The 18,472-nt window shown below is 36.2% G+C and overlaps 3 protein-coding genes across 5 annotated transcripts; 2 read left to right on the top strand and 1 right to left on the bottom strand.

Annotated features, from left to right (window-relative positions):
- LOC111803046 (probable mannitol dehydrogenase) lies at window positions 1–2,071 on the top strand. The gene is made up of 5 exons (XM_023687297.1): window positions 1–234; window positions 588–701; window positions 803–1,316; window positions 1,403–1,556; window positions 1,772–2,071. Exons 1-5 carry the CDS (start codon window positions 137–139, stop codon window positions 1,975–1,977), a joined length of 1,086 nt encoding a protein of 361 aa, XP_023543065.1. The 5' UTR covers window positions 1–136; the 3' UTR covers window positions 1,978–2,071.
- A 46-nt stretch (window positions 2,072–2,117) lies between these two features.
- LOC111803045 (rhamnogalacturonate lyase-like) lies at window positions 2,118–5,820 on the bottom strand. Its single transcript, XM_023687296.1, has 11 exons — window positions 5,755–5,820; window positions 5,563–5,641; window positions 5,334–5,455; window positions 4,711–4,761; window positions 4,464–4,580; window positions 4,270–4,389; window positions 4,052–4,187; window positions 3,798–3,968; window positions 3,300–3,406; window positions 3,108–3,198; window positions 2,118–3,029 (listed from the first exon to the last, which is right to left on the bottom strand). Exons 1-11 carry the CDS (start codon window positions 5,811–5,813, stop codon window positions 2,235–2,237), a joined length of 1,848 nt encoding a protein of 615 aa, XP_023543064.1. The 5' UTR covers window positions 5,814–5,820; the 3' UTR covers window positions 2,118–2,234.
- A 3,487-nt stretch (window positions 5,821–9,307) lies between these two features.
- LOC111803196 (serine hydroxymethyltransferase, mitochondrial-like) lies at window positions 9,308–18,297 on the top strand. Of its 3 annotated transcripts, XM_023687490.1 has the most exons (19): window positions 9,308–9,489; window positions 9,626–9,704; window positions 10,083–10,144; window positions 10,256–10,355; window positions 10,475–10,516; window positions 10,605–10,681; window positions 14,459–14,536; window positions 14,797–14,873; window positions 15,068–15,192; window positions 15,492–15,584; window positions 15,964–16,056; window positions 16,179–16,376; window positions 16,555–16,659; window positions 16,928–16,993; window positions 17,073–17,150; window positions 17,318–17,429; window positions 17,502–17,612; window positions 17,708–17,873; window positions 18,124–18,297. In XM_023687490.1, the coding sequence occupies exons 1-18, from the start codon at window positions 9,308–9,310 to the stop codon at window positions 17,854–17,856; spliced, it is 1,827 nt and encodes a 608-aa protein (XP_023543258.1). In that variant the 3' UTR covers window positions 17,857–17,873; window positions 18,124–18,297. The 3 variants fall into 3 exon arrangements, with proteins under 3 accessions (XP_023543258.1, XP_023543261.1, XP_023543259.1); XM_023687491.1 differs by lacking the exons at window positions 9,308–9,489; window positions 9,626–9,704; window positions 10,083–10,144; ... (1 more) ...; window positions 10,475–10,516; window positions 10,605–10,681 and adding exons at window positions 13,315–13,502; window positions 13,767–13,817; window positions 13,902–13,988 and having other exon boundaries at window positions 14,415–14,536; XM_023687493.1 differs by lacking the exons at window positions 14,459–14,536; window positions 14,797–14,873; window positions 15,068–15,192; ... (8 more) ...; window positions 17,708–17,873; window positions 18,124–18,297 and adding an exon at window positions 10,763–10,980 and having other exon boundaries at window positions 10,605–10,688.
- The last annotated feature ends 175 nt before the right edge of the window (window positions 18,298–18,472 follow it).

Below are 18,472 nucleotides of genomic sequence, written 5' to 3'. Positions count from 1 at the left end.
GGCATGTATCTTTGCGAAAGCATTCATTGGCCTTGAATCTGCAACTGCGACCAAGCACTCCTCCATTGCTGAAGGATCTTCCACATTTTCGTATTCGAGATCTTGTTTCTGTTGCCGTGTCGAAGGAGAGATCACGATGGCGAAATCACCGGCCGAAGAGCACCCTAATAAGGCTTTTGGATGGGCTGCCAGAGATACCTCCGGCGTTCTTTCTCCATTTAATTTCTCCCGAAGGTTCGTCTTTCTTCTTCCTATTTCTTTCTTTTCCCCCATTAATGTCAAGAAAATGAAAGATCTGATTTCTTGTGTTCTTAAGACGGTTAATTTAGTGTGTTCGTTAGAAGCGTCTGCATGTCCCTTTACTGTACTGCTACTCATACTGCCTTGCCATTGTTTTAATGCCTAATCCCTGGTTATGTTTATTTTGATTCCACGAATGTGGGTTGGTGTTCTTGTTTTTATTTTATTTTATTTAGAATATTCCAGGGATTTAAATCTACGTCTTCTTTTTTAGAATATTAAATGGACAATATGAATATATATATATCTTGTGTGGTTGAAGTTGAACCGAGGAAATGTGGTTGCAGAGAAACAGGGGACAATGATGTAGCTTTTAAAGTTCTTTACTGTGGGATATGCCATTCTGATCTTCACATGTTGAAAAACGAGTGGGGCAATACCATTTACCCTATTGTTCCTGGGTACGTCTCCTTTTCGGTCTACAGATTTGTATCAGTCCCTTTCAAGATAGATAATGATGTTCTAAGTTTCAAGTGTGGTGGGTATTGGTTTGGATTTGCAGGCATGAAATCGCGGGTGAGGTAACAGAGGTTGGAAGCAAAGTAAAGAATTTCAAGGTTGGAGACAGAGTGGGCGTAGGATGTATGGTTGGATCCTGCCGCTCCTGTGATAGCTGTTCCAACGACCTTGAGAACTATTGCCCAAAAATGATTCTCACCTACTCCGCCAAGGACTCCGATGGCACCATAACCTACGGTGGCTACTCCGACTGTATGGTCGCCAACGAGCACTTCATTGTTCGCATTCCTGACAGCATCCCTCTGCACGCCGGGGCTCCGCTGCTTTGCGCTGGTATCACGGTTTACAGCCCCTTGCGATACTATGGACTTGACAAGCCTGGAATGAAAATCGGCGTGGTTGGCCTCGGAGGGCTTGGCCATGTAGCTGTCAAATTTGCCAAGGCCCTTGGCGCTAAGGTCACTGTGATTAGCACCTCGCCTAACAAGAAGCAGGAGGCTATTGAACGTCTTGGAGCTGATTCATTCTTGGTCAGCCGTGATCAAGAGCAGATGCAGGTGAGAATTGAAAGGATCTCATAAAAAATGAATTGAATTTGTATGGCTACTTTTGTTGTGTTTTGATATCATATTTTTTGGCGTAGGCTGCTAAGGGGACGTTGGATGGTATCATAGACACAGTCTCTGCCTCACATCCCCTGCTTCCTCTGCTTTCTCTTGTGAAAACACATGGAAAGTTTGTTCTGGTCGGTGCACCAGAGAAGCCTCTCGAGGTCCCAGCCTTCGCTCTTATTGGGGGTATGTAACCTATTATTAGCTAAACCCTGAAATCCTTTCCATAATAGCTAACCCCTGAAATCCTTTCCATAATAGCTAACCCCTGAAATCCTTTCCATAATAGCTAACCCCTGAAATCCTTTCCATAATAGCTAACCCCTGAAATCCTTTCCATAATAGCTAACCCCTGAAATCCTTTCCATAATAGCTAAACCCTTTGCTCTTACAATATGCAGGTAGGAAAACACTGTCGGGTAGTTGCATTGGAGGGATTAAGGAAACGCAAGAGATGATTGATTTTGCGGCCAAACACAACATAACTGCGGATGTTGAGGTGATTCCGATAGCCGATGTCAACACCGCCATGGAGCGTATGATAAAACAGGATGTCAAATATCGATTCGTCATCGACATTGGCAACACAATGAAGCCTAGCACTTAAAATGACCTATCTGAGAATTTGTCGCCCTTCTAATATGGATGTATTGACAGAGCATTAGTTGATGTTCTTCGTCTAATAAATCATGTTTTGGTAATTGGGTTATATTAATATATTTAATCAACAAGATAAAACAGAGAGACTGGCTCTTTAATAATCATTAATCAAATGAATGCCTCGTAATAAAAAAATCTGTTAACTAAATCAAAACTAGCCCAAATTACAAGATTAGTGCCTAATTGTGTAAGTATTTGCTTTTTTTATTGTACGCCTTCGAACCGTATGTAATCGTACATCACTCCTTGAAAGGGACCCATATGTCGTCTCTGTGTAAGATAGATAATGTTTTCATCCTCGACCAAATATCCACTTGGAACCTTGAAGTTGAATAACCAATAAAGCCCATGAATCCCATGTCTAGCAATGGCGTTATCTCTTCCTGAGGCCCAATATCCTGTCGAGAAATGAGCCCGTCTGGCCAACGGGTTGTTGAACCGGATTTCGACCACCGCCTCGGTAGTGGAAGCCAAGGCCAACCGAAGCATATAGTTCCCGCTCTGTTTGGGCCCTTGAAGACGAAACACAATCTGCCACGTGGTTGCTTGGTAGGTACCGAAACGGGTGGCTCTGGTGACATGGGCGAAGAACCAATGTCGGCGGTAGTCATCGGTGGCGACGTTGTAGACTAGATCTTGATGGGGAAACAATTCGGCGTAGCGCTCCCAAAGACCGTACTGTCGAAACTTATCTGGGGAATGGATATCAGAATTGTTGTAAAAGCGATTCATGAGGGTGGGCTGGGGATCCGGTATATAGAACTCGGCGGCTGTCCGGTCTGGGACGCCAATCTCCCACAGAGTTGGGCCTTGTCTTGGAGGGTCGTATATCAGTAAGCCGAGGCGGGTGGTACTCCCCAACGTGACAGTGATGTCATTAGCGTACTTGTAATCACCGATGACACCAGGTACCCATGCGTATAGATTGTAGTTTCCAGGCCTTATGTTGTTAATTGAGAAATATCCTTGCCCATCTGCCCGTGTCCAAAATTGATATCCCTGTCAATGAAAATGAAGACAATGGTCAATTACTTCCATCTAATGGAAAATACAATAATTTAACCATTTATAGGTGACCTTGCTTTCTGTTTGCCAAGACCCCAATTCCCCGGGAGCTGCAAGGCCAACATACGCAGAATCGCCCCACATCAACCACTTCTTAGCATGTCTGCCAATATAAATGACGTCCACACGATTTTATTGTTAAACCTTAAAAAGACAGAGACATGAAAAACACAACATAAGGAAGTAAAGGGGAGAAAGACGAACCTATCTCGGACTAATAACCGACCGCTTACGGTTCCTCTTTGGTTTGAGGATGGAAAATCTGTGGATCCAACAAAGCTGTATGGCCACTTACTTGTCTCTATCCTCATCTGATTTTAAAATATTCCCATTTTTCAGTTTCCCCTTTTATCCTATAAATAAATGTCTAATCATAAAAATTTTAAAAAAAAATACCTGGTTTTTAGCATCTTCCCAAAGTGAACCGGGTCCAGAACCGACCGGATCCGAGTTTAGATAAATGAAGACCGGTCCGAATACCTTCTTCCATGCCTCTCCCACTCCAAATTTCATGTAGTTTATTTTTTAGTTGTTTTGTTTTAAAGTTTTATTATGTATGTTTAAGTCCATGATATCGTGTGTTATGAATTATTGAAATGAATGTTTTCACAAAAGAAGGTCATTCATATTATAGCGACTCTATTTCAATAGAAAAATAGGGTCATTGCAGTTGGTATCAGAGCCCTAGGTTANAGGGCTTACGGAGAGGGTGGTGGGGCCAACGTGGGAAGTAAGATCTTGCTTGACGGGCCCCGCCGTGCGGAACTCATCACTGGGCGTGATCATCCAGAACCCCACGTGTGGGTTCATCGACTCCCATCCATGAACCTTATTCTCCATATTCTCTAGGGAGTACTGGTACTTATCGTCCACCTGCACCACACCCAATCATTCCCTCAATTAAAATCACACATTATTATCCCAAATTATACTTCACAAAATTTAATGTTTCACACCTCCCCTTTAAGGTTAGAATTGATGGGTTGGGTTAAGAGAACCGCCTCCCGATAAGCCAGAGGATGCCCGGTCTCACGGTCCCTTGCCGTTGGCATGATCCTCCGTCTGTCGTCCGATACCACCATGTAATGAAATCTGACCGTTGATTATACAGCAAAGCATAAATATAAATTATATTTCAAATTAGGAGGAGAAAATTTAACAGCACAACACCAACTTTTTCCCTAGAATTTTGAAGACAATTCGAATCTGATCAACTTCAATTCGAGGCCATCCATCCAAGCGTTCAAATATGGCATATGCATAGAACCCAGAATCGCCCCGTCGGAGAATATACCTAAAAATTGTAACTTAATTAATATCATTCATGTAACTTAATTAATTATTTTAGAAATAAGGAGAAAGGAGCACCTTTTGTCTATGTTCAAAGGGCAGGAAGAGTGGGAATTAGGATTCCATGTTTTGGTGAATGAAAGCTCTATTTGGTCGGCGGTGGCCGTAATCACTTTGAAATTCGTCGCCCTTACTCTGTAAAGGCATCCTTATAAAGTGAAATTATAGAATATTTTCATTGTTTTTTTTTTTTTTAAACTATAACCAATAATGTAAAAAAAAAAGAGAATATAATTCAATATATATATATAAATTCAGTAGTTACCTGTCAGTGGCACTACCTCTATTTGGGCGGTTCCAAACCACGTCCCAATATCTACACAACATGTCAACCATAAGAACATTAAAAGGGTTAATTATTATTTCTCATAGAAATAATCATATTAAATAAACGAGTTAGTTGGTGCAACAACCTAAACCCACCTCTAGCAATTGTCCTCAAACTCTCCCTTTCGAACATTCCCTTAACATTTTTAAACGTGTCTGCCACAATCCATACTATCGTTCTCCACTCCAACTAACGTGGGATTTCACAATCCATACAATTTGTAAGAGCTTAAACCACAATCCATACCATCATTCTCCACTCCAATCATAAATATGAGATCTCACCATCCATACCACATTTGTAACAACCTAAGCCACAATCCATATCATTTGTAACGGCATAAGCTCACTACTAATAGATATTGTTCTTTTTGAACTTTTACTTTCGAGTTTTCTCAAAAAAAATTTAAGACTCGTCTAGGAAGAAATTTAAACATGGTTCCTCTCTCCAATCCTTTTTTTTTTAATTGAAATTATTTAGTTAATTTAACAGCGAATAGATTAAGAATATATATATATATATATATATATATATATATATAAGAAAATAGAGAGAATTACCCTCTGTTATATTGTGGGTTGCGAATTTCAAGTAGGTTATCAATAGCATTGTATTTTAGGGCAACAACGTTGCCTTCTGGGCTGGATAAAGTGATTCGAACTAACCCATTGTCCATTACTACCTGAAACCAAAAAATAATTACTTCCCTTATTTTGAAATTTATTTAGCGTCAAATATGGTATAAAATATATAGGCGTAAAAGGAAGAATTTGGTTAGTAGATAATCACCTGTCCACGATTCTCCCATTCTAACGTTACATCGCGCCACAACATAGATTCATTGTTCTTCGCCAACTTTCTTACCATTCTTCTGCAATTGATTACAACTAATCAAAATCAAGATCAAAATCAAAATCAAAATCGAAATCAAAACAACAACCAAAAATCAAAGAAGAAGAAGAAGAAGAAGAAGAACGTAACCGTTGGGAGGAATTGTTGTGGGCGAGGGTTAAACTGAAGAATAAGAAAAGAAGCGGCATTGCTGAGAACCCAAGTTTCCAGGTCCAGTATGGGCGCTGCCTTCTTGCCTTGCCTCTCTTCTCCATTTGTTCCTTTTGCCGTAGCAGTTTCGAACAACGACGTCGTCTATGAACTTCATCAAAACATTTATACAAATTAAACCTTAAATAAACAAAACGAAGCTGTAATTGATTAAAGTAAATAATAAATAAATAAATAAGGAGGTTACCCCAGACGGCAAAAACAGAATATTTGCAAAACCAACAGAGGAGAAACCTTGTTTTATAACTTTAAGGAGACGAAATGTGGAATATGGAATGTTGTAAGATATAGTATAAAAAATCTTCATATTTGGAAACTTATTTAATATATACCACAACATATTCTTATTTTATTTTATTTGGAACAAATATAAATTGGAAATTGGGTTGTGGTGTTATACCAATATTTGACAAATTTGGAGCGGCAGGTGGCATGCACGTGGGATAGACACACACATTTTAAAGTATTAAATGGGTAATTCAATTCGGTGAATTTTCTAAATTCTTTTTCTGCAAATTACTTTCCCCCCCTTCCTCCAACCAACCAACTTTCCATCTTTCAACCATAAATATATATATATATATATATAACATAATTAAAGTAAAAAATATATTATGCAAGGGTATGTGTATGGAAGGAATGTGATGGCAAATACTAAAATAACTTTATTTATAGAGTACTATTCAATGTTAATTAATTTTATTTAACGCATAACTAATTATGAGATAATCCTGGAACTATATTCATTCATTTGCTAGACTTTAACAACTTTACATAAACAATTAGGTTAACACCCACTATGGAGATTAATTAATTACCCTAAAACTACAACCATTTTGAAATGTTCGCACGCCCGGAATGGAATAATATGAATTAATTAATTAATTTTGTAAAACTTATTATGATACGTTGAAAATTATTGCGATTGGTTAATTAAAGAGATAGATCACGAGTTTATAAATAAAAAAATACATTTTGAAAGCATTGAGAGTCTATGATCAAAATAGACCATATCATACTGTTGTGGAGGTCAGGATTTGTAGTATCATAATCATACGAGTCAATGTTGTTTTTAACCTCTCTTGACTTTTTAACACCGTGCAACCTAATCCCAACTCTAATTGTGTGTTAAAAAGATATTCCAACCCTTTTTCTAATCTATACATTATATTCTCCACCAACTAAATTTTATTGACTTAGGTTGCTTTACACATCAGGCAGCTAAAATACGCCTAAAATTAGGCAGCTAAAATACGCCTAAAATTATCGGTTGTTTTTATTTATTTTTATATATATATATATATAGCCTAACCTTCTTTCGGTAATCAAATTGGGCCTCAGCACTCTGGCCCTTTTTTATTTTGAAACACAGAGTCTTGGAAAGGACCCAATCCAGTTTGGGTTGAATATGGGTTTAATGTGCGAAGAACCGGGTCAACCCGACCCAAACCAAATACACTAAAAAAAGAGAAGAAAAAAAATAAGAGAGCTAGGCCCAACCCGTGTGTTCCTCTTTGGTTCTCTCTCGGTTAGCGGCCCACTACCCAGCGCACCAAGTAGTACAATGATCATGTCCTCATGCTCCTCTATCCTCGTTTAACGCTATGTGAGTGACAACTGATGACAGAAAGCTCACATTAGTACCGAGTACATAGTACTTATACTCCTCGCCTTGCCACTCGATAGTCGGTTTTGCATCTTCTTCGTTCTTCCTTCGGTTGCCACAATGCTCCTCCTTGTAAGCTCAGGCAAGACGCACATGCACAGTTGCACAGTCGTCCTTAATGACTCACTGACTTAGTCAGCACCTCCTACCTTCCAACTTTTGAGTTCTTCTTCCTAGTTGATAAGCACTACAATATTAATTAAATACTAAATAGTCTTAATTTTAATATTAAAATGAAAATGAAAATGAAATTAAAACATTTTCAGGAGTGGATGAAATAGACATTGAATACTAAATTAATATAGAAGGCTCACCCCACTGTACACAACTATGGATCTGTCCCTATGAGAGTTATGATTAAAAAGAAGCGTCACGTGCACATCTGGAAAAGGAAAAAGGAAAATAAAAAAAAGTATATATATGTAATATATATGAGCACAAAAATCCAGAAGTTGATATTGTTGGGTTAGAGTGTTATATGATTTGTTGATGATTGACACCTGTCTGGGCTCTCCGATAGAAGCAGCAAATTGGGAGTATTTTAATGAGGAATTTGAATTTGGGTCTCCTTAATCCACAGGCCCTCATTGGAACTTTCAGCCACACACCGAATCTTATTGGCCAAACCAAATCATCTTCACGTGCTCTCACCCAATAGGAATTCGAGTTCGATCACACTCACCACAACCCTCCATCATTCTATATTCCTCCCTCCCTCCCTCCCTCCCATCCTCTTAATAACTATGCCATTTTTTAAACAAACATCCTCTAATTTTCTTAAATTTTTATAATTTTTATAATTTTTTAAAATTTTTAAAATTTAAACTTAATTACATCAAAATGAAATCTTTATTAATTGCTTTACTTTACTTTCCCCAAATAGTAACTTCCAAGTTCCAAAAAGGGTCCAGTTTTTGGTAATATTCCAAGTTCCAAATTGTATTATCAAATTCTCCCATTCTCTTTTCATTAAACTTTCCATTTTTGGAAACTTTTAAAGTTTCAAAAACCACACCATTTTTTGGGGGTAACCTTTCAAGTTCCAAAAACAACTCAGACCTGTTGCGCCTGACACTCCACAGCTGCCTCCAATACCATTTGCTGTGTACCGACCAATTTCTGACCCCCAACCTTCATCCTCACCCCAAGTGGAAATATTATATGACCTTCTGGATTTATTTCTTTAATTCAACATTGTAATCTCATGTTATAAATGCAAATATACGCATATTACTGGAACTAATTAATCACTTAAACAGCTGTTGCCCACTAATCTTTCGAACAAATTCAAAACATATGCCAAATATTTATGCACAAGGTATCATATTCCAACAACATCCCACACTACTTACGACTTTAAGCTATATCACCACAATTTATTCATAATCAAATCATCCGCTCCCGAGTCAAAAAATACCACAATTTTATAAATAGAAAAAAAGGCGTATTTTTAATAAGTAAAAACACATTAATTAATAAGATAGGAACATAGTAATAATATTATATTAGGTATTTTTCATTTATCGAGGTAGAAACAAATGGTAGAATAGTTTAATATAATTGATATATTCCCCATCCCAACTGATTCAGATTGCACATTTTATTTTCCATCATAAAATCTCCTGATGGGGGAAAGAAGAAGAAGAAGAAGAAGAAGAAGAAGAAGGAGGAGGAGGAGGAAGGTGTAGCAGATTTGTGGGTGGAAATTAAAAGGTATAAAGCTTATTTCCTTGATGGTGGTTTTGATTATTTGAGGGTATAAATGAATGAGTTGAGATGTCAGGGAATTGGCGAAGAAACCCTAAGATGGGTCGAGGGAAGATTGTGATAAGAAGGATCGATAATTCAGCGAGCAGACAAGTGACCTTCTCCAAGAGGAGGAAGGGACTTATTAAAAAGGCTAAAGAGCTCTCTATTCTCTGCGATGCCGAACTTGCTCTCATTATCTTCTCCAGCTCTGGCAAACAGTATGAATTTGCAAGCACTAGGTTCGCCCTCTTTTTCTTTCTTACTTCAAAATAATCTCGACATCTTAATCCTTCATCTCTGCTCGTCTTCATATCTGTATTTCAGTTCTCCACAGGAAATAAATTTAAATGTTAGTTTGTGATTTCTTTTGGCCAGCATAGAGTCGGTAATTGAGAAATATAATACACGAAAGGAGGAAGATGAACTGCTCTTGAATCCAATTTCTGATGTCAAGGTATACATCTAAATACATCCACCATCAATCCAACTTTTTCTTGCTCTCTTTTCTCCAAAAATTACTTAATGAGTCTGACAGAGAGTGACTGTCTCAAACATAATCTTTAGGTACAGATTTGAACTAATATATACAAGATTCCAATTACTTCTATAATATCTCTCTCGTAGATCTAATGGCTTAAATCTATGAGCTATATTGTGATGGCGTACTCGAATAATTTCTCAAAAATCATCCGGATTTATTTGATAATTGTTCTAATATAATTGCAGAGGATCCGTTGGTTAGATTATAAATTTAGTCTAGACTTTAAATTTGAACATATTAGAAAATTAGAAAACTATTGATATACATTTGATTATTGTGTTACATTGAAAGTTATGGCAGAAGGAAGTATCAGCTCTAAGGCAACAACTACTTAAGTTGCAGGAGAATAATAGGTAATTAATTAGCTTCTTATTATAAAATTTGGTTATTGTATTGAATAATTAATTATGTTGTAACAAATGGTTAAAAATGTTTAATGTTAATTAATATTTTTTTGTATACAGGAAATTAATGGGGGAGCAACTCTATGGTTTATCAATTAAAGACCTAAACAGTCTCGAGAGCCAATTAGAGTTCAGCTTACAAAGCATCCGAATTAAAAAGGTCAGATATTTATTTACTTATTAATTTATTAATTAGGTAACAAACCATTTTTTGCATCCTTAAATCATGTGAAATTGAGCTTGGTTTAATATTAATAGGAATTTCTGTGTTGCAAGCAGGAACAGATATTAAACGATGAAATAAAAGAATTGAACCGAAAGGTAAAAGGAAAAAAAATGTTGGGTTTTCATGAGAGCCTTAAACGAGTAACAAAACTTGGGGGTAATTCTTCTCCGTTACCATTTGCAGGGAATTCTGATGCACCAACAAAATGTAGAGCTGGCCAATAAAGTAAACCTCTTTTGTCAAGAAAACATTGAATTGCACAGAAAGGTATCTCTCTCAAACAAAGCCTCAACCAATTAATTCCATAAATCATTGTGATAATTAGTTCTTAATCTCTGCAGGTTTACGGGCATGATTCAAGATCAGAGATGAGCGTGGCCACCGGAAACCCCTTGATTCCGTATGGTATTATCAGCGCCGCCGCCGCTGGCCCAATTGGAGGCGACGCCGGCCTGCGTATGCCAATCCACCTTCAGCTCAGCCCGCGAGAGCAATGAGCTTAATTTTAGTTAACTAACCCATCAACGCGCCGCACAGAGACCCAATTATAAGAAAGGTACAGGAATTATACGTAAAAAGATCGGTGTTCTTAAGGTTTGAGAAATAAAGACATAGAATGAAAGATTGGGAGAGGGAAATGGTTGTGTTTGGTTGGTTGGTTGGTTGGTTGGTTGGTTTATGGATAAAGTTTAAGGTAATTAATTACTGGTGTGTAATTTGGATGTCGTCTCTTCCAATTTAATTTCTCAAACTTTTGACTTGTAAATTTTAAATTTTAAAGCTATTTTCTTTGTTCTTTTATTTATTTTCCTCCTATTTTATTGTTTTTCGCATTTGCATTATGAAACGGGTAAAGAAACTCTGATCCCCACTCATTCATAAATCTCAAGACATTCAAAATTAAGGAGGGAGCATTTCGTTGAACAAAAAATTGCAATTCAAATCCACAGTTCATCTCGAAATCCGAATCTCATTTTCTCGATTGCTCTCGTAATAATGGCTTCCCTCGTCGAAATTCTGGGAATAGCTAACGGCGTCGTATTGGAAAGACAGAGATTTGGACCCATATGTGCTCGTGCTGTCCTTCACCCACCTCCTCAGAAGATATCGCCACCTCCAGCCGCTTCTTTTGCCGCTGTGGATGCGCGAGTACTCCACGCCTTCGTGGACCGGAAAGCATGCCGGAGAAGCGACAACGCAGCCGGAAAGGTACGGGAGCCGACTGCGGCCAAGATCCCTGTCCATATCGACGATGAAAGGAAAAGGAAAAGGAAAAGGAAAAGGAAAAGAAGAAGGATGAGATTTGAGTGAAGGGTTTGTCTAGCAGCTGCATCAAGAAGGATTTTGATGAAAGAGAAAGGTGAGATCCACTTGACTGTATGTATGCCTCAGCCTCCCATCACACTTTTATTCTGTTTGTTTCACCTACTTTATGGGCCTAACTCCATTATTGGATGTCATTTTATAATACTTACTCTATACTTTCCTCAAAATAATTTCCTAATCTATTTAATATAATCATGCACCTCTAATACATCTTTACAATTTATTTTCTTTATAAAATATAAATTTAAATTTATGTCCCTAATTATAAAATAATAAAAAATAGTTTTCAAATTTGTACTAAAATCCTCAACCCATTTTATTCTTGTATTCATTTTAATAACTTATACAAATTATTATTTGAATTCACATCACTAGACATAAAATTGGTTGTATTGTAAGGACAATTTCTTACTTATTTAAAAGAATTAACTATATTATATGCATTGACGTATCATATAAGAAAATGATGAATGTGATAGATATATACAAATGTTTTGTTTACCATGGTTTAATTAATATTGTCTGAACTTTTATTTACTAATGATATCATTGATGGCAGAGGTCAAGTAGGTGAGTACTCGACAGCTTCATGTGTAGTTTAGTCTGTGTTACAAAATAAGATTTCCAAAATTAAATAAATTATACTTTATTTTAAACGCTAAATTATGGGGCTGGTTTTAATTATGTTGTTGCTAAATTAAAATTATTCAAAAACAGTATTTTGTTGCATTTTTTTTTTCTTCTTATTAGTACAGATTTAATAAATTGGGGATGCGTAGAGGTCGTTGATAGTTTAACCATGTGAGTGTGATAACAACCTCATCTTCGCCGGTCGCACCCGACACACTTCCTGCGGGATTTGTTAGTTGTCGTATTTCTAAGCAAGAACAGGTCATAGTCCACTCAAACGAAAAAAAAAAAGCAATATTATTGATTTTGAACTAATTAATGACGAGGATAATAATGTTTGAACTGAAATTTTGTAGGGAGAAACTGAACGGCATCGGAACTGTATTAGTATTGTTCCTTGAATATTATGGAAGTTGATGCGCCCATTTTGTTATTTTCATGCTTTAAACAACATTTATGATATCTAAACATCTATGCCTATAAAGAGAAACTGCAGGAAAATTTGTGGCCTAAGTTGATTTTTTTTTTTTTTTTTTTTTTTTTTTTTTTTTTTTTTTTTTNTCATAAATAAATAAATAAATATGTATATATTTTAAAAAATTATATACACTATTTTGTGGGTTGGAAATGTTCCAAGTCTGGATGGGATTTATGCGGTTAATTTTGAATGCGCGCGCATATATATATTAGAAAAATGAAATCTGTGTATAATCTTATAAGAATTGTATGATTAAACGGTCAAATCATATCATAAGTTGTTATTTTATTGTAAAATTTAAGAATTAACTTAATTAGTCAATTTTAGGTACTAATCTAAGTAGATGGATTTAACATTTATATTTAAAAATTAGAAAATTAGAGATATAGGAACTTTTTTTATTAATTAAAAAGTATATATTAAATTTGCAGCCTGTGTGTTTGGAAGTGTGAGGCATGGATAGGAGAGAAGAAGATAACTGGAGGGGAATAAAAGAAGAAACGGACTACCTCAAATGCTAAAATTCCTCTGACCTCATAAAACAAACCAGAGAGAATATGGCTCTGGCAATGGCGCTACGAAGGCTTTCTTCTTCCATTGACAGGCCCGTTCGTCACCTCCTCCATGGCGGCTCTTTCTGTTATCTGGTCTCTTTCTTATTCTCTTTATTGTTGTTTCCTTTTCTTTATATTATTCTTTGGTTCTCCGCATAATGCATGTCTGAGCTCCTCACTTCACTACTACTACGAGAGAGAGCGGTTTCAGTTTTGTAAATTAAGATCAGTTACCCCTGCGTTCTCTCATGTTGCACAATCAAGAAACAGAAGAGATCATCTATATGGATTACTGTATAATTCGCAGTCTGCTAGTTCTAATCGTTAACTGTTTCATTGGTTTTGTTGTTCTCTTAGTCTTCTTTGCCCAACGAAGCTGTCTATGACAAGGAGAGACCACGCGTTCCGGTAATTCAATATGTCTTTTTCTTCTTATTCTGTCTATACTCGCATTTCACGTCTGAAATTAGCTTATGGTAGCATATTTTACAGTGGCCTAAACAATTGAATGATCCGCTCGAGGTAATTGATCCGGAAATCGCGAACATAATTGAACTCGAAAAGGCCAGACAATGGAAGGTACAACAGTTTCTCTGTTTAACTGTGTTGTGTGCATTTTGTTGGCAGTTCTTATTTTATTTTAATTGGTTGAAGAATTTGATACTTATTTGTTCAAGCAACATTGAACATACATTCAATTAAAATCGGCTTGATTGGGATGAAATGATAGCATGTGGTACTAGTACTTTCCGAGTCCATTTCATTGAAAGCCTCGCTGAACGCTAAACTCAATCCATTTGAAGAATTTGTTTTTTCTCGGGCATTTCCTGTTGACAACTTATGTAAATATTTGTTCTCTTGTTAATTTCAGTTCCTCTGTGTTAGTTAACCACGCCCCTTAATAGATGGTGTTTTCATATATAGTAGGGTGAAGTGTTTAATTTCTCTTTGAAGTTCAACTTTCGGTGGAAACCATAATGTTTTTTTTTTATTTTTTTCTTCAAGGGCCTGGAACTCATACCATCTGAGAACTTCACCTCCGTTTCCGTGATGCAAGCAGTTGGATCTGTTATGACTAACAAATATAGCGAAGGTTATCCCGGGGCTAGATACTACGGAGGAAACGAGTACGTAGAAGTCATCTTTGTTTTTCTTTTGGTTGAGAGTACACTTTATATCAACTGAGCTATGCTCACTTTGAAACATGGGAGCCATCATTGGTTTTATGCTTCTTTTTTTTAAAATTAATTTCTTCTTGTTATTTGATGCCCATAGCTTATTATAACCAAAAAACTGTTTCATATAATTCCTCAACTCCAATCGCTTCTTGGTGTAGAACTGAAGATTTCATTTTGTTATAATCATCATCATTATTTGTACATTGTAGGTACATTGACATGGCCGAATCCTTGTGCCAAAAACGTGCTCTGGAAGCATTTCGTTTGGATCCAGAAAAATGGGGAGGTATTTAAAATAGTTGTGTGGGAATAAGGAGTGTCTAGAGTCACTAGCTAGCATATATATTTTATCCAATGCCATACGGCCATTGGTTAATGGAGAAAGGTTCACTTATGCATTGGCCAGAAATGTTTAACTGGGAAACTCTCTCGCTATTTCACAATTTTTTTAAAAAAATTGAATATCCCATTTTATTGCAGTGAATGTCCAATCTTTATCTGGCTCTCCATCCAATTTTCAAGTTTATACCGCATTGTTAAAACCTCATGATAGGATTATGGCACTTGATCTTCCTCACGGTGGACATCTCTCTCATGGTTACCAGGTGCCTTTAACTTTCTGGAGAACTCTGTTGATATAAGCTTCTGTTTCTTTTATTTATTTATATATTTTTTAATTACTATTATTTTTTTAGTTCTGTAATATATATTCCACATCAATCTGTCAATGTGTCACAACCAGTTCCTTATTAGCAGTTTGCTATTTTTATCAACAAATATTGGTAACATGTTGAAATATTATTCCTCGGGCAGTTTTGCAATAAGAAGTATCCTTGTCTGAAAATCATTTTTTGGGACCTGCTTAAGTAACAATTAAAAAGACTTCTATTGCGTGATTGTGCAGACTGATACCAAAAAGATCTCTGCAGTGTCTATATTTTTTGAGACAATGCCATATAGATTGGATGAGAGCACTGGCTATATTGACTATGACCAGGTATTCTGCAGTTTATTTTCATTAGTCTTTTAGCTTCGCTATATGTTCACAAGAAAAATCCTAAAATGTATTAGCTATCAAATTGCAATGTTAGGAATCCGTTTCAAGCAAAAAGTAATGATCATCTGGAGAGTACTAACAAAATTTTAACATTTTTTGCTACCAAATCTGACTTCTCTGACTAATCTTCTTCAGGATCAGAGTTTTATCCAAGTCTTCATTCATCAAATATTTTTGAATGTTTGACCGAAGTTTAGTAATAGTCTACCCAGTATATGAAAATGCAGTTTTGAACTTACTGGATTAGTCATATAATTCCATTGGGCCATTAATAATACTTTGCAAGTCATGTTATTAAGCATTGAACTACAAATGGCAGATGGAGAGAAGTGCTGCTCTTTTCCGACCTAAGTTAATTGTTGCTGGTGCTAGTGCTTATGCACGTCTATATGATTATGCACGTATACGCAAGGTAAATTCATCGACTTTCATGTGTATCAAAATAAGCACTTAAATTGTATGGAAAGTTGTGGTCTTGATCTCAAGCCACATCTTGGATGGTCCAAGGCTCACATTTGCTAAGCCTTTTGACAGGTCTGTGATAAACAAAAAGCTATAATGTTGGCAGATATGGCACATATAAGTGGATTGGTTGCCGCGGGTGTCATCCCTTCACCCTTTGAATATGCTGATGTTGTAACCACCACAACTCACAAGTCACTTCGAGGCCCACGTGGAGCCATGATTTTTTTCAGGAAAGGAGTGAAAGAGATTAATAAACAAGGCCGGGAGGTACTTATGTTTTGTTTTTGATAAGTGCAAATGTTATCCTTGCCATTAGGATTCCTGTCAATATTCATTATTCTCACTTTAGGATAGATGCATTTTTCAAATTTTACTGAATTGCAACTTTGAGGCTATTGAATGAAGTTGTAATAACGTCAACATCTCTTGCTGCATCCCTCTTAAGGTATTATATGACTATGAAGACAAAATCAATCAGGCCGTCTTTCCTGGTCTTCAAGGTGGTCCGCACAACCACACAATTGCTGGTTTAGCAGTTGCACTGAAACAGGTTGGTGTGATCATAAACACGTTCCTCTCATAGATTTTACTTGGAACTGTTAGTTGTTACCTTTTCTTCTGCACTTACAGTACTGCAGCATTAGATTGTTGCACCAACTAGACTTATTTTTTTAGGATGAAGATTGTGTTTCATTAAGTGAAAAGATCAAAATAATGATGAAGTTCAAGTCAGACTAAGTCCAATTTGGCTGTAATTAATATAGTGTTTTGAGCTGATGAATATGAACTTCCTTTTTGATGATATTTTTTGGATGTAGGCAACAACTCCAGAATACAAAGCGTATCAAGAGCAAGTTCTTAGGAATTGCTCAACTTTTGCACAGGTATTTATTTCATACCAGGAACGAGACGTTATTTTACTTGTGATATTTTGGCTGACTTTATTAAAAAAAACTAATGCAGTCTCTCGTTGAGAAGGGCTATGAACTTGTTTCTGGTGGAACAGAGAATCATTTAGTTCTAGTGAATTTGAAGAATAAGGTAAGAGACGCTCCTTGCTTTTGTTTAGCTATTTAAAAGAATTTTTTTTCTTTCGGAGTTCTTTGTGAATTGAAATTCTTAGAGAAACTAATAATCTAATAAAAGAAGATTGGATTGATTAAAAAAAAAGGTGAAAATTTGACTATTATTTAAAACAAATCTTCCAGGGTATTGATGGGTCAAGAGTTGAGAAGGTGTTAGAATCAGTTCATATAGCTGCCAACAAAAACACTGTTCCTGGAGATGTCTCAGCTATGGTTCCTGGTGGTATCAGGATGGGTAAAATCCAAAATTGAGCTGATATCCATTTATGGCTACCATCAGTTTAGCTAATAACCATCTATCATTCAGGAACACCGGCTCTTACATCCAGAGGATTTGTTGAGGATGATTTCGCTAAGGTAGCAGAATTCTTTGATGCTGCAGTGAGCTTAGCCGTAAAGATCAAAGCAGAAACCAAAGGTTCCTAAAGCCTTTCTAATTTAATTTTACGACCACAAGCCATTTATTATTTTGGCCAATTATGGGGCTGACCCTTCTAAGATTTGTTATTCCAGGAACAAAATTGAAAGACTTCTTGACAACAATGCAGTCTACTCCTTACGTCCAGTCTGAGATTGAAAAGCTACGACATGATGTTGAGGAATACGCAAAGAAATTTCCTACAATTGGTTTTGAAAAGGAAACAATGAAATACAAGAGCTAAGAAAGAAATCTTGTCTGGTATGAGATCATTATTGATGACAATATTTTATCTGATATGGTCAGTTGTATTAATAACGTAACTGGATTATTGTTTTCATTGTTGCATGGAAGACTTAGATTTTGGAAGATTACCATGAAAAAAATATCCTAACATCTAAATAATTCTTATAATGTAGTCATATATAGTTTATCATTTTCTTTGACAAGACAAAATATAGTGAAATCAATATGCTCTAAAATGTGTGTTTTTCATTTATGTCTGGAACAGGATGAAGCAGTCGAGAAATGGTGGCCAAGCAGTCGAGAAAGGGCCATATGTGAAGTATGTAAGTTTTAATTATTTTATGTGCTCAAATTTAGCGGATTTTGAGGTGTATATAATGTGCATATTGAAGTTATCTACCAAAATAAATTGACCTGGTCCAGCATGTTTATCTTTCAATAGTTTCTCATCATTTAGAATATATTAATTATGATAGCTAAACTTTTAATTATTTAGTTTTAAAACAAATAGATCCTAGCCTTTATAAAGGAAAGGATGCCGTTCATTCTAATGGGATTTTATGAAACAAATTCAATTTAATTTTCTAGAGCCGTGCTATTTTTCTCAATAATTT

Source organism: Cucurbita pepo, chromosome LG10, assembly GCF_002806865.2.
Source record: "Cucurbita pepo subsp. pepo cultivar mu-cu-16 chromosome LG10, ASM280686v2, whole genome shotgun sequence".
In the NCBI taxonomy this organism is placed as follows: Eukaryota; Viridiplantae; Streptophyta; class Magnoliopsida; order Cucurbitales; family Cucurbitaceae; genus Cucurbita; species Cucurbita pepo.
Note: the sequence above shows the minus strand (reverse complement) of the source record. Positions and strands in the feature narration are given on the sequence as shown.

Coding starts and splice junctions, on each gene's coding strand:
- LOC111803046 (XM_023687297.1), top strand. CDS start 137: ATGGCGAAATCACCGGCCGAAGAGCACCCTAATAAGGCTTTTGGATGG. Junction 702..802: donor ATTTACCCTATTGTTCCTGG/GTACGTCTCCTT, acceptor TTGGATTTGCAG/GCATGAAATCGCGGGTGAGG. Junction 1,317..1,402: donor GTGATCAAGAGCAGATGCAG/GTGAGAATTGAA, acceptor TTTTTGGCGTAG/GCTGCTAAGGGGACGTTGGA.
- LOC111803045 (XM_023687296.1), bottom strand. CDS start 5,813: ATGCCGCTTCTTTTCTTATTCTTCAGTTTAACCCTCGCCCACAACAAT. Junction 3,199..3,299: donor CGGTTATTAGTCCGAGATAG/GTTCGTCTTTCT, acceptor TTATATTGGCAG/ACATGCTAAGAAGTGGTTGA. Junction 3,030..3,107: donor CTTGGCAAACAGAAAGCAAG/GTCACCTATAAA, acceptor TTTCATTGACAG/GGATATCAATTTTGGACACG.
- LOC111803196 (XM_023687490.1), top strand. CDS start 9,308: ATGGGTCGAGGGAAGATTGTGATAAGAAGGATCGATAATTCAGCGAGC. Junction 10,517..10,604: donor TAAAAGAATTGAACCGAAAG/GTAAAAGGAAAA, acceptor TACCATTTGCAG/GGAATTCTGATGCACCAACA. Junction 15,193..15,491: donor ATCTCTCTCATGGTTACCAG/GTGCCTTTAACT, acceptor GTGATTGTGCAG/ACTGATACCAAAAAGATCTC.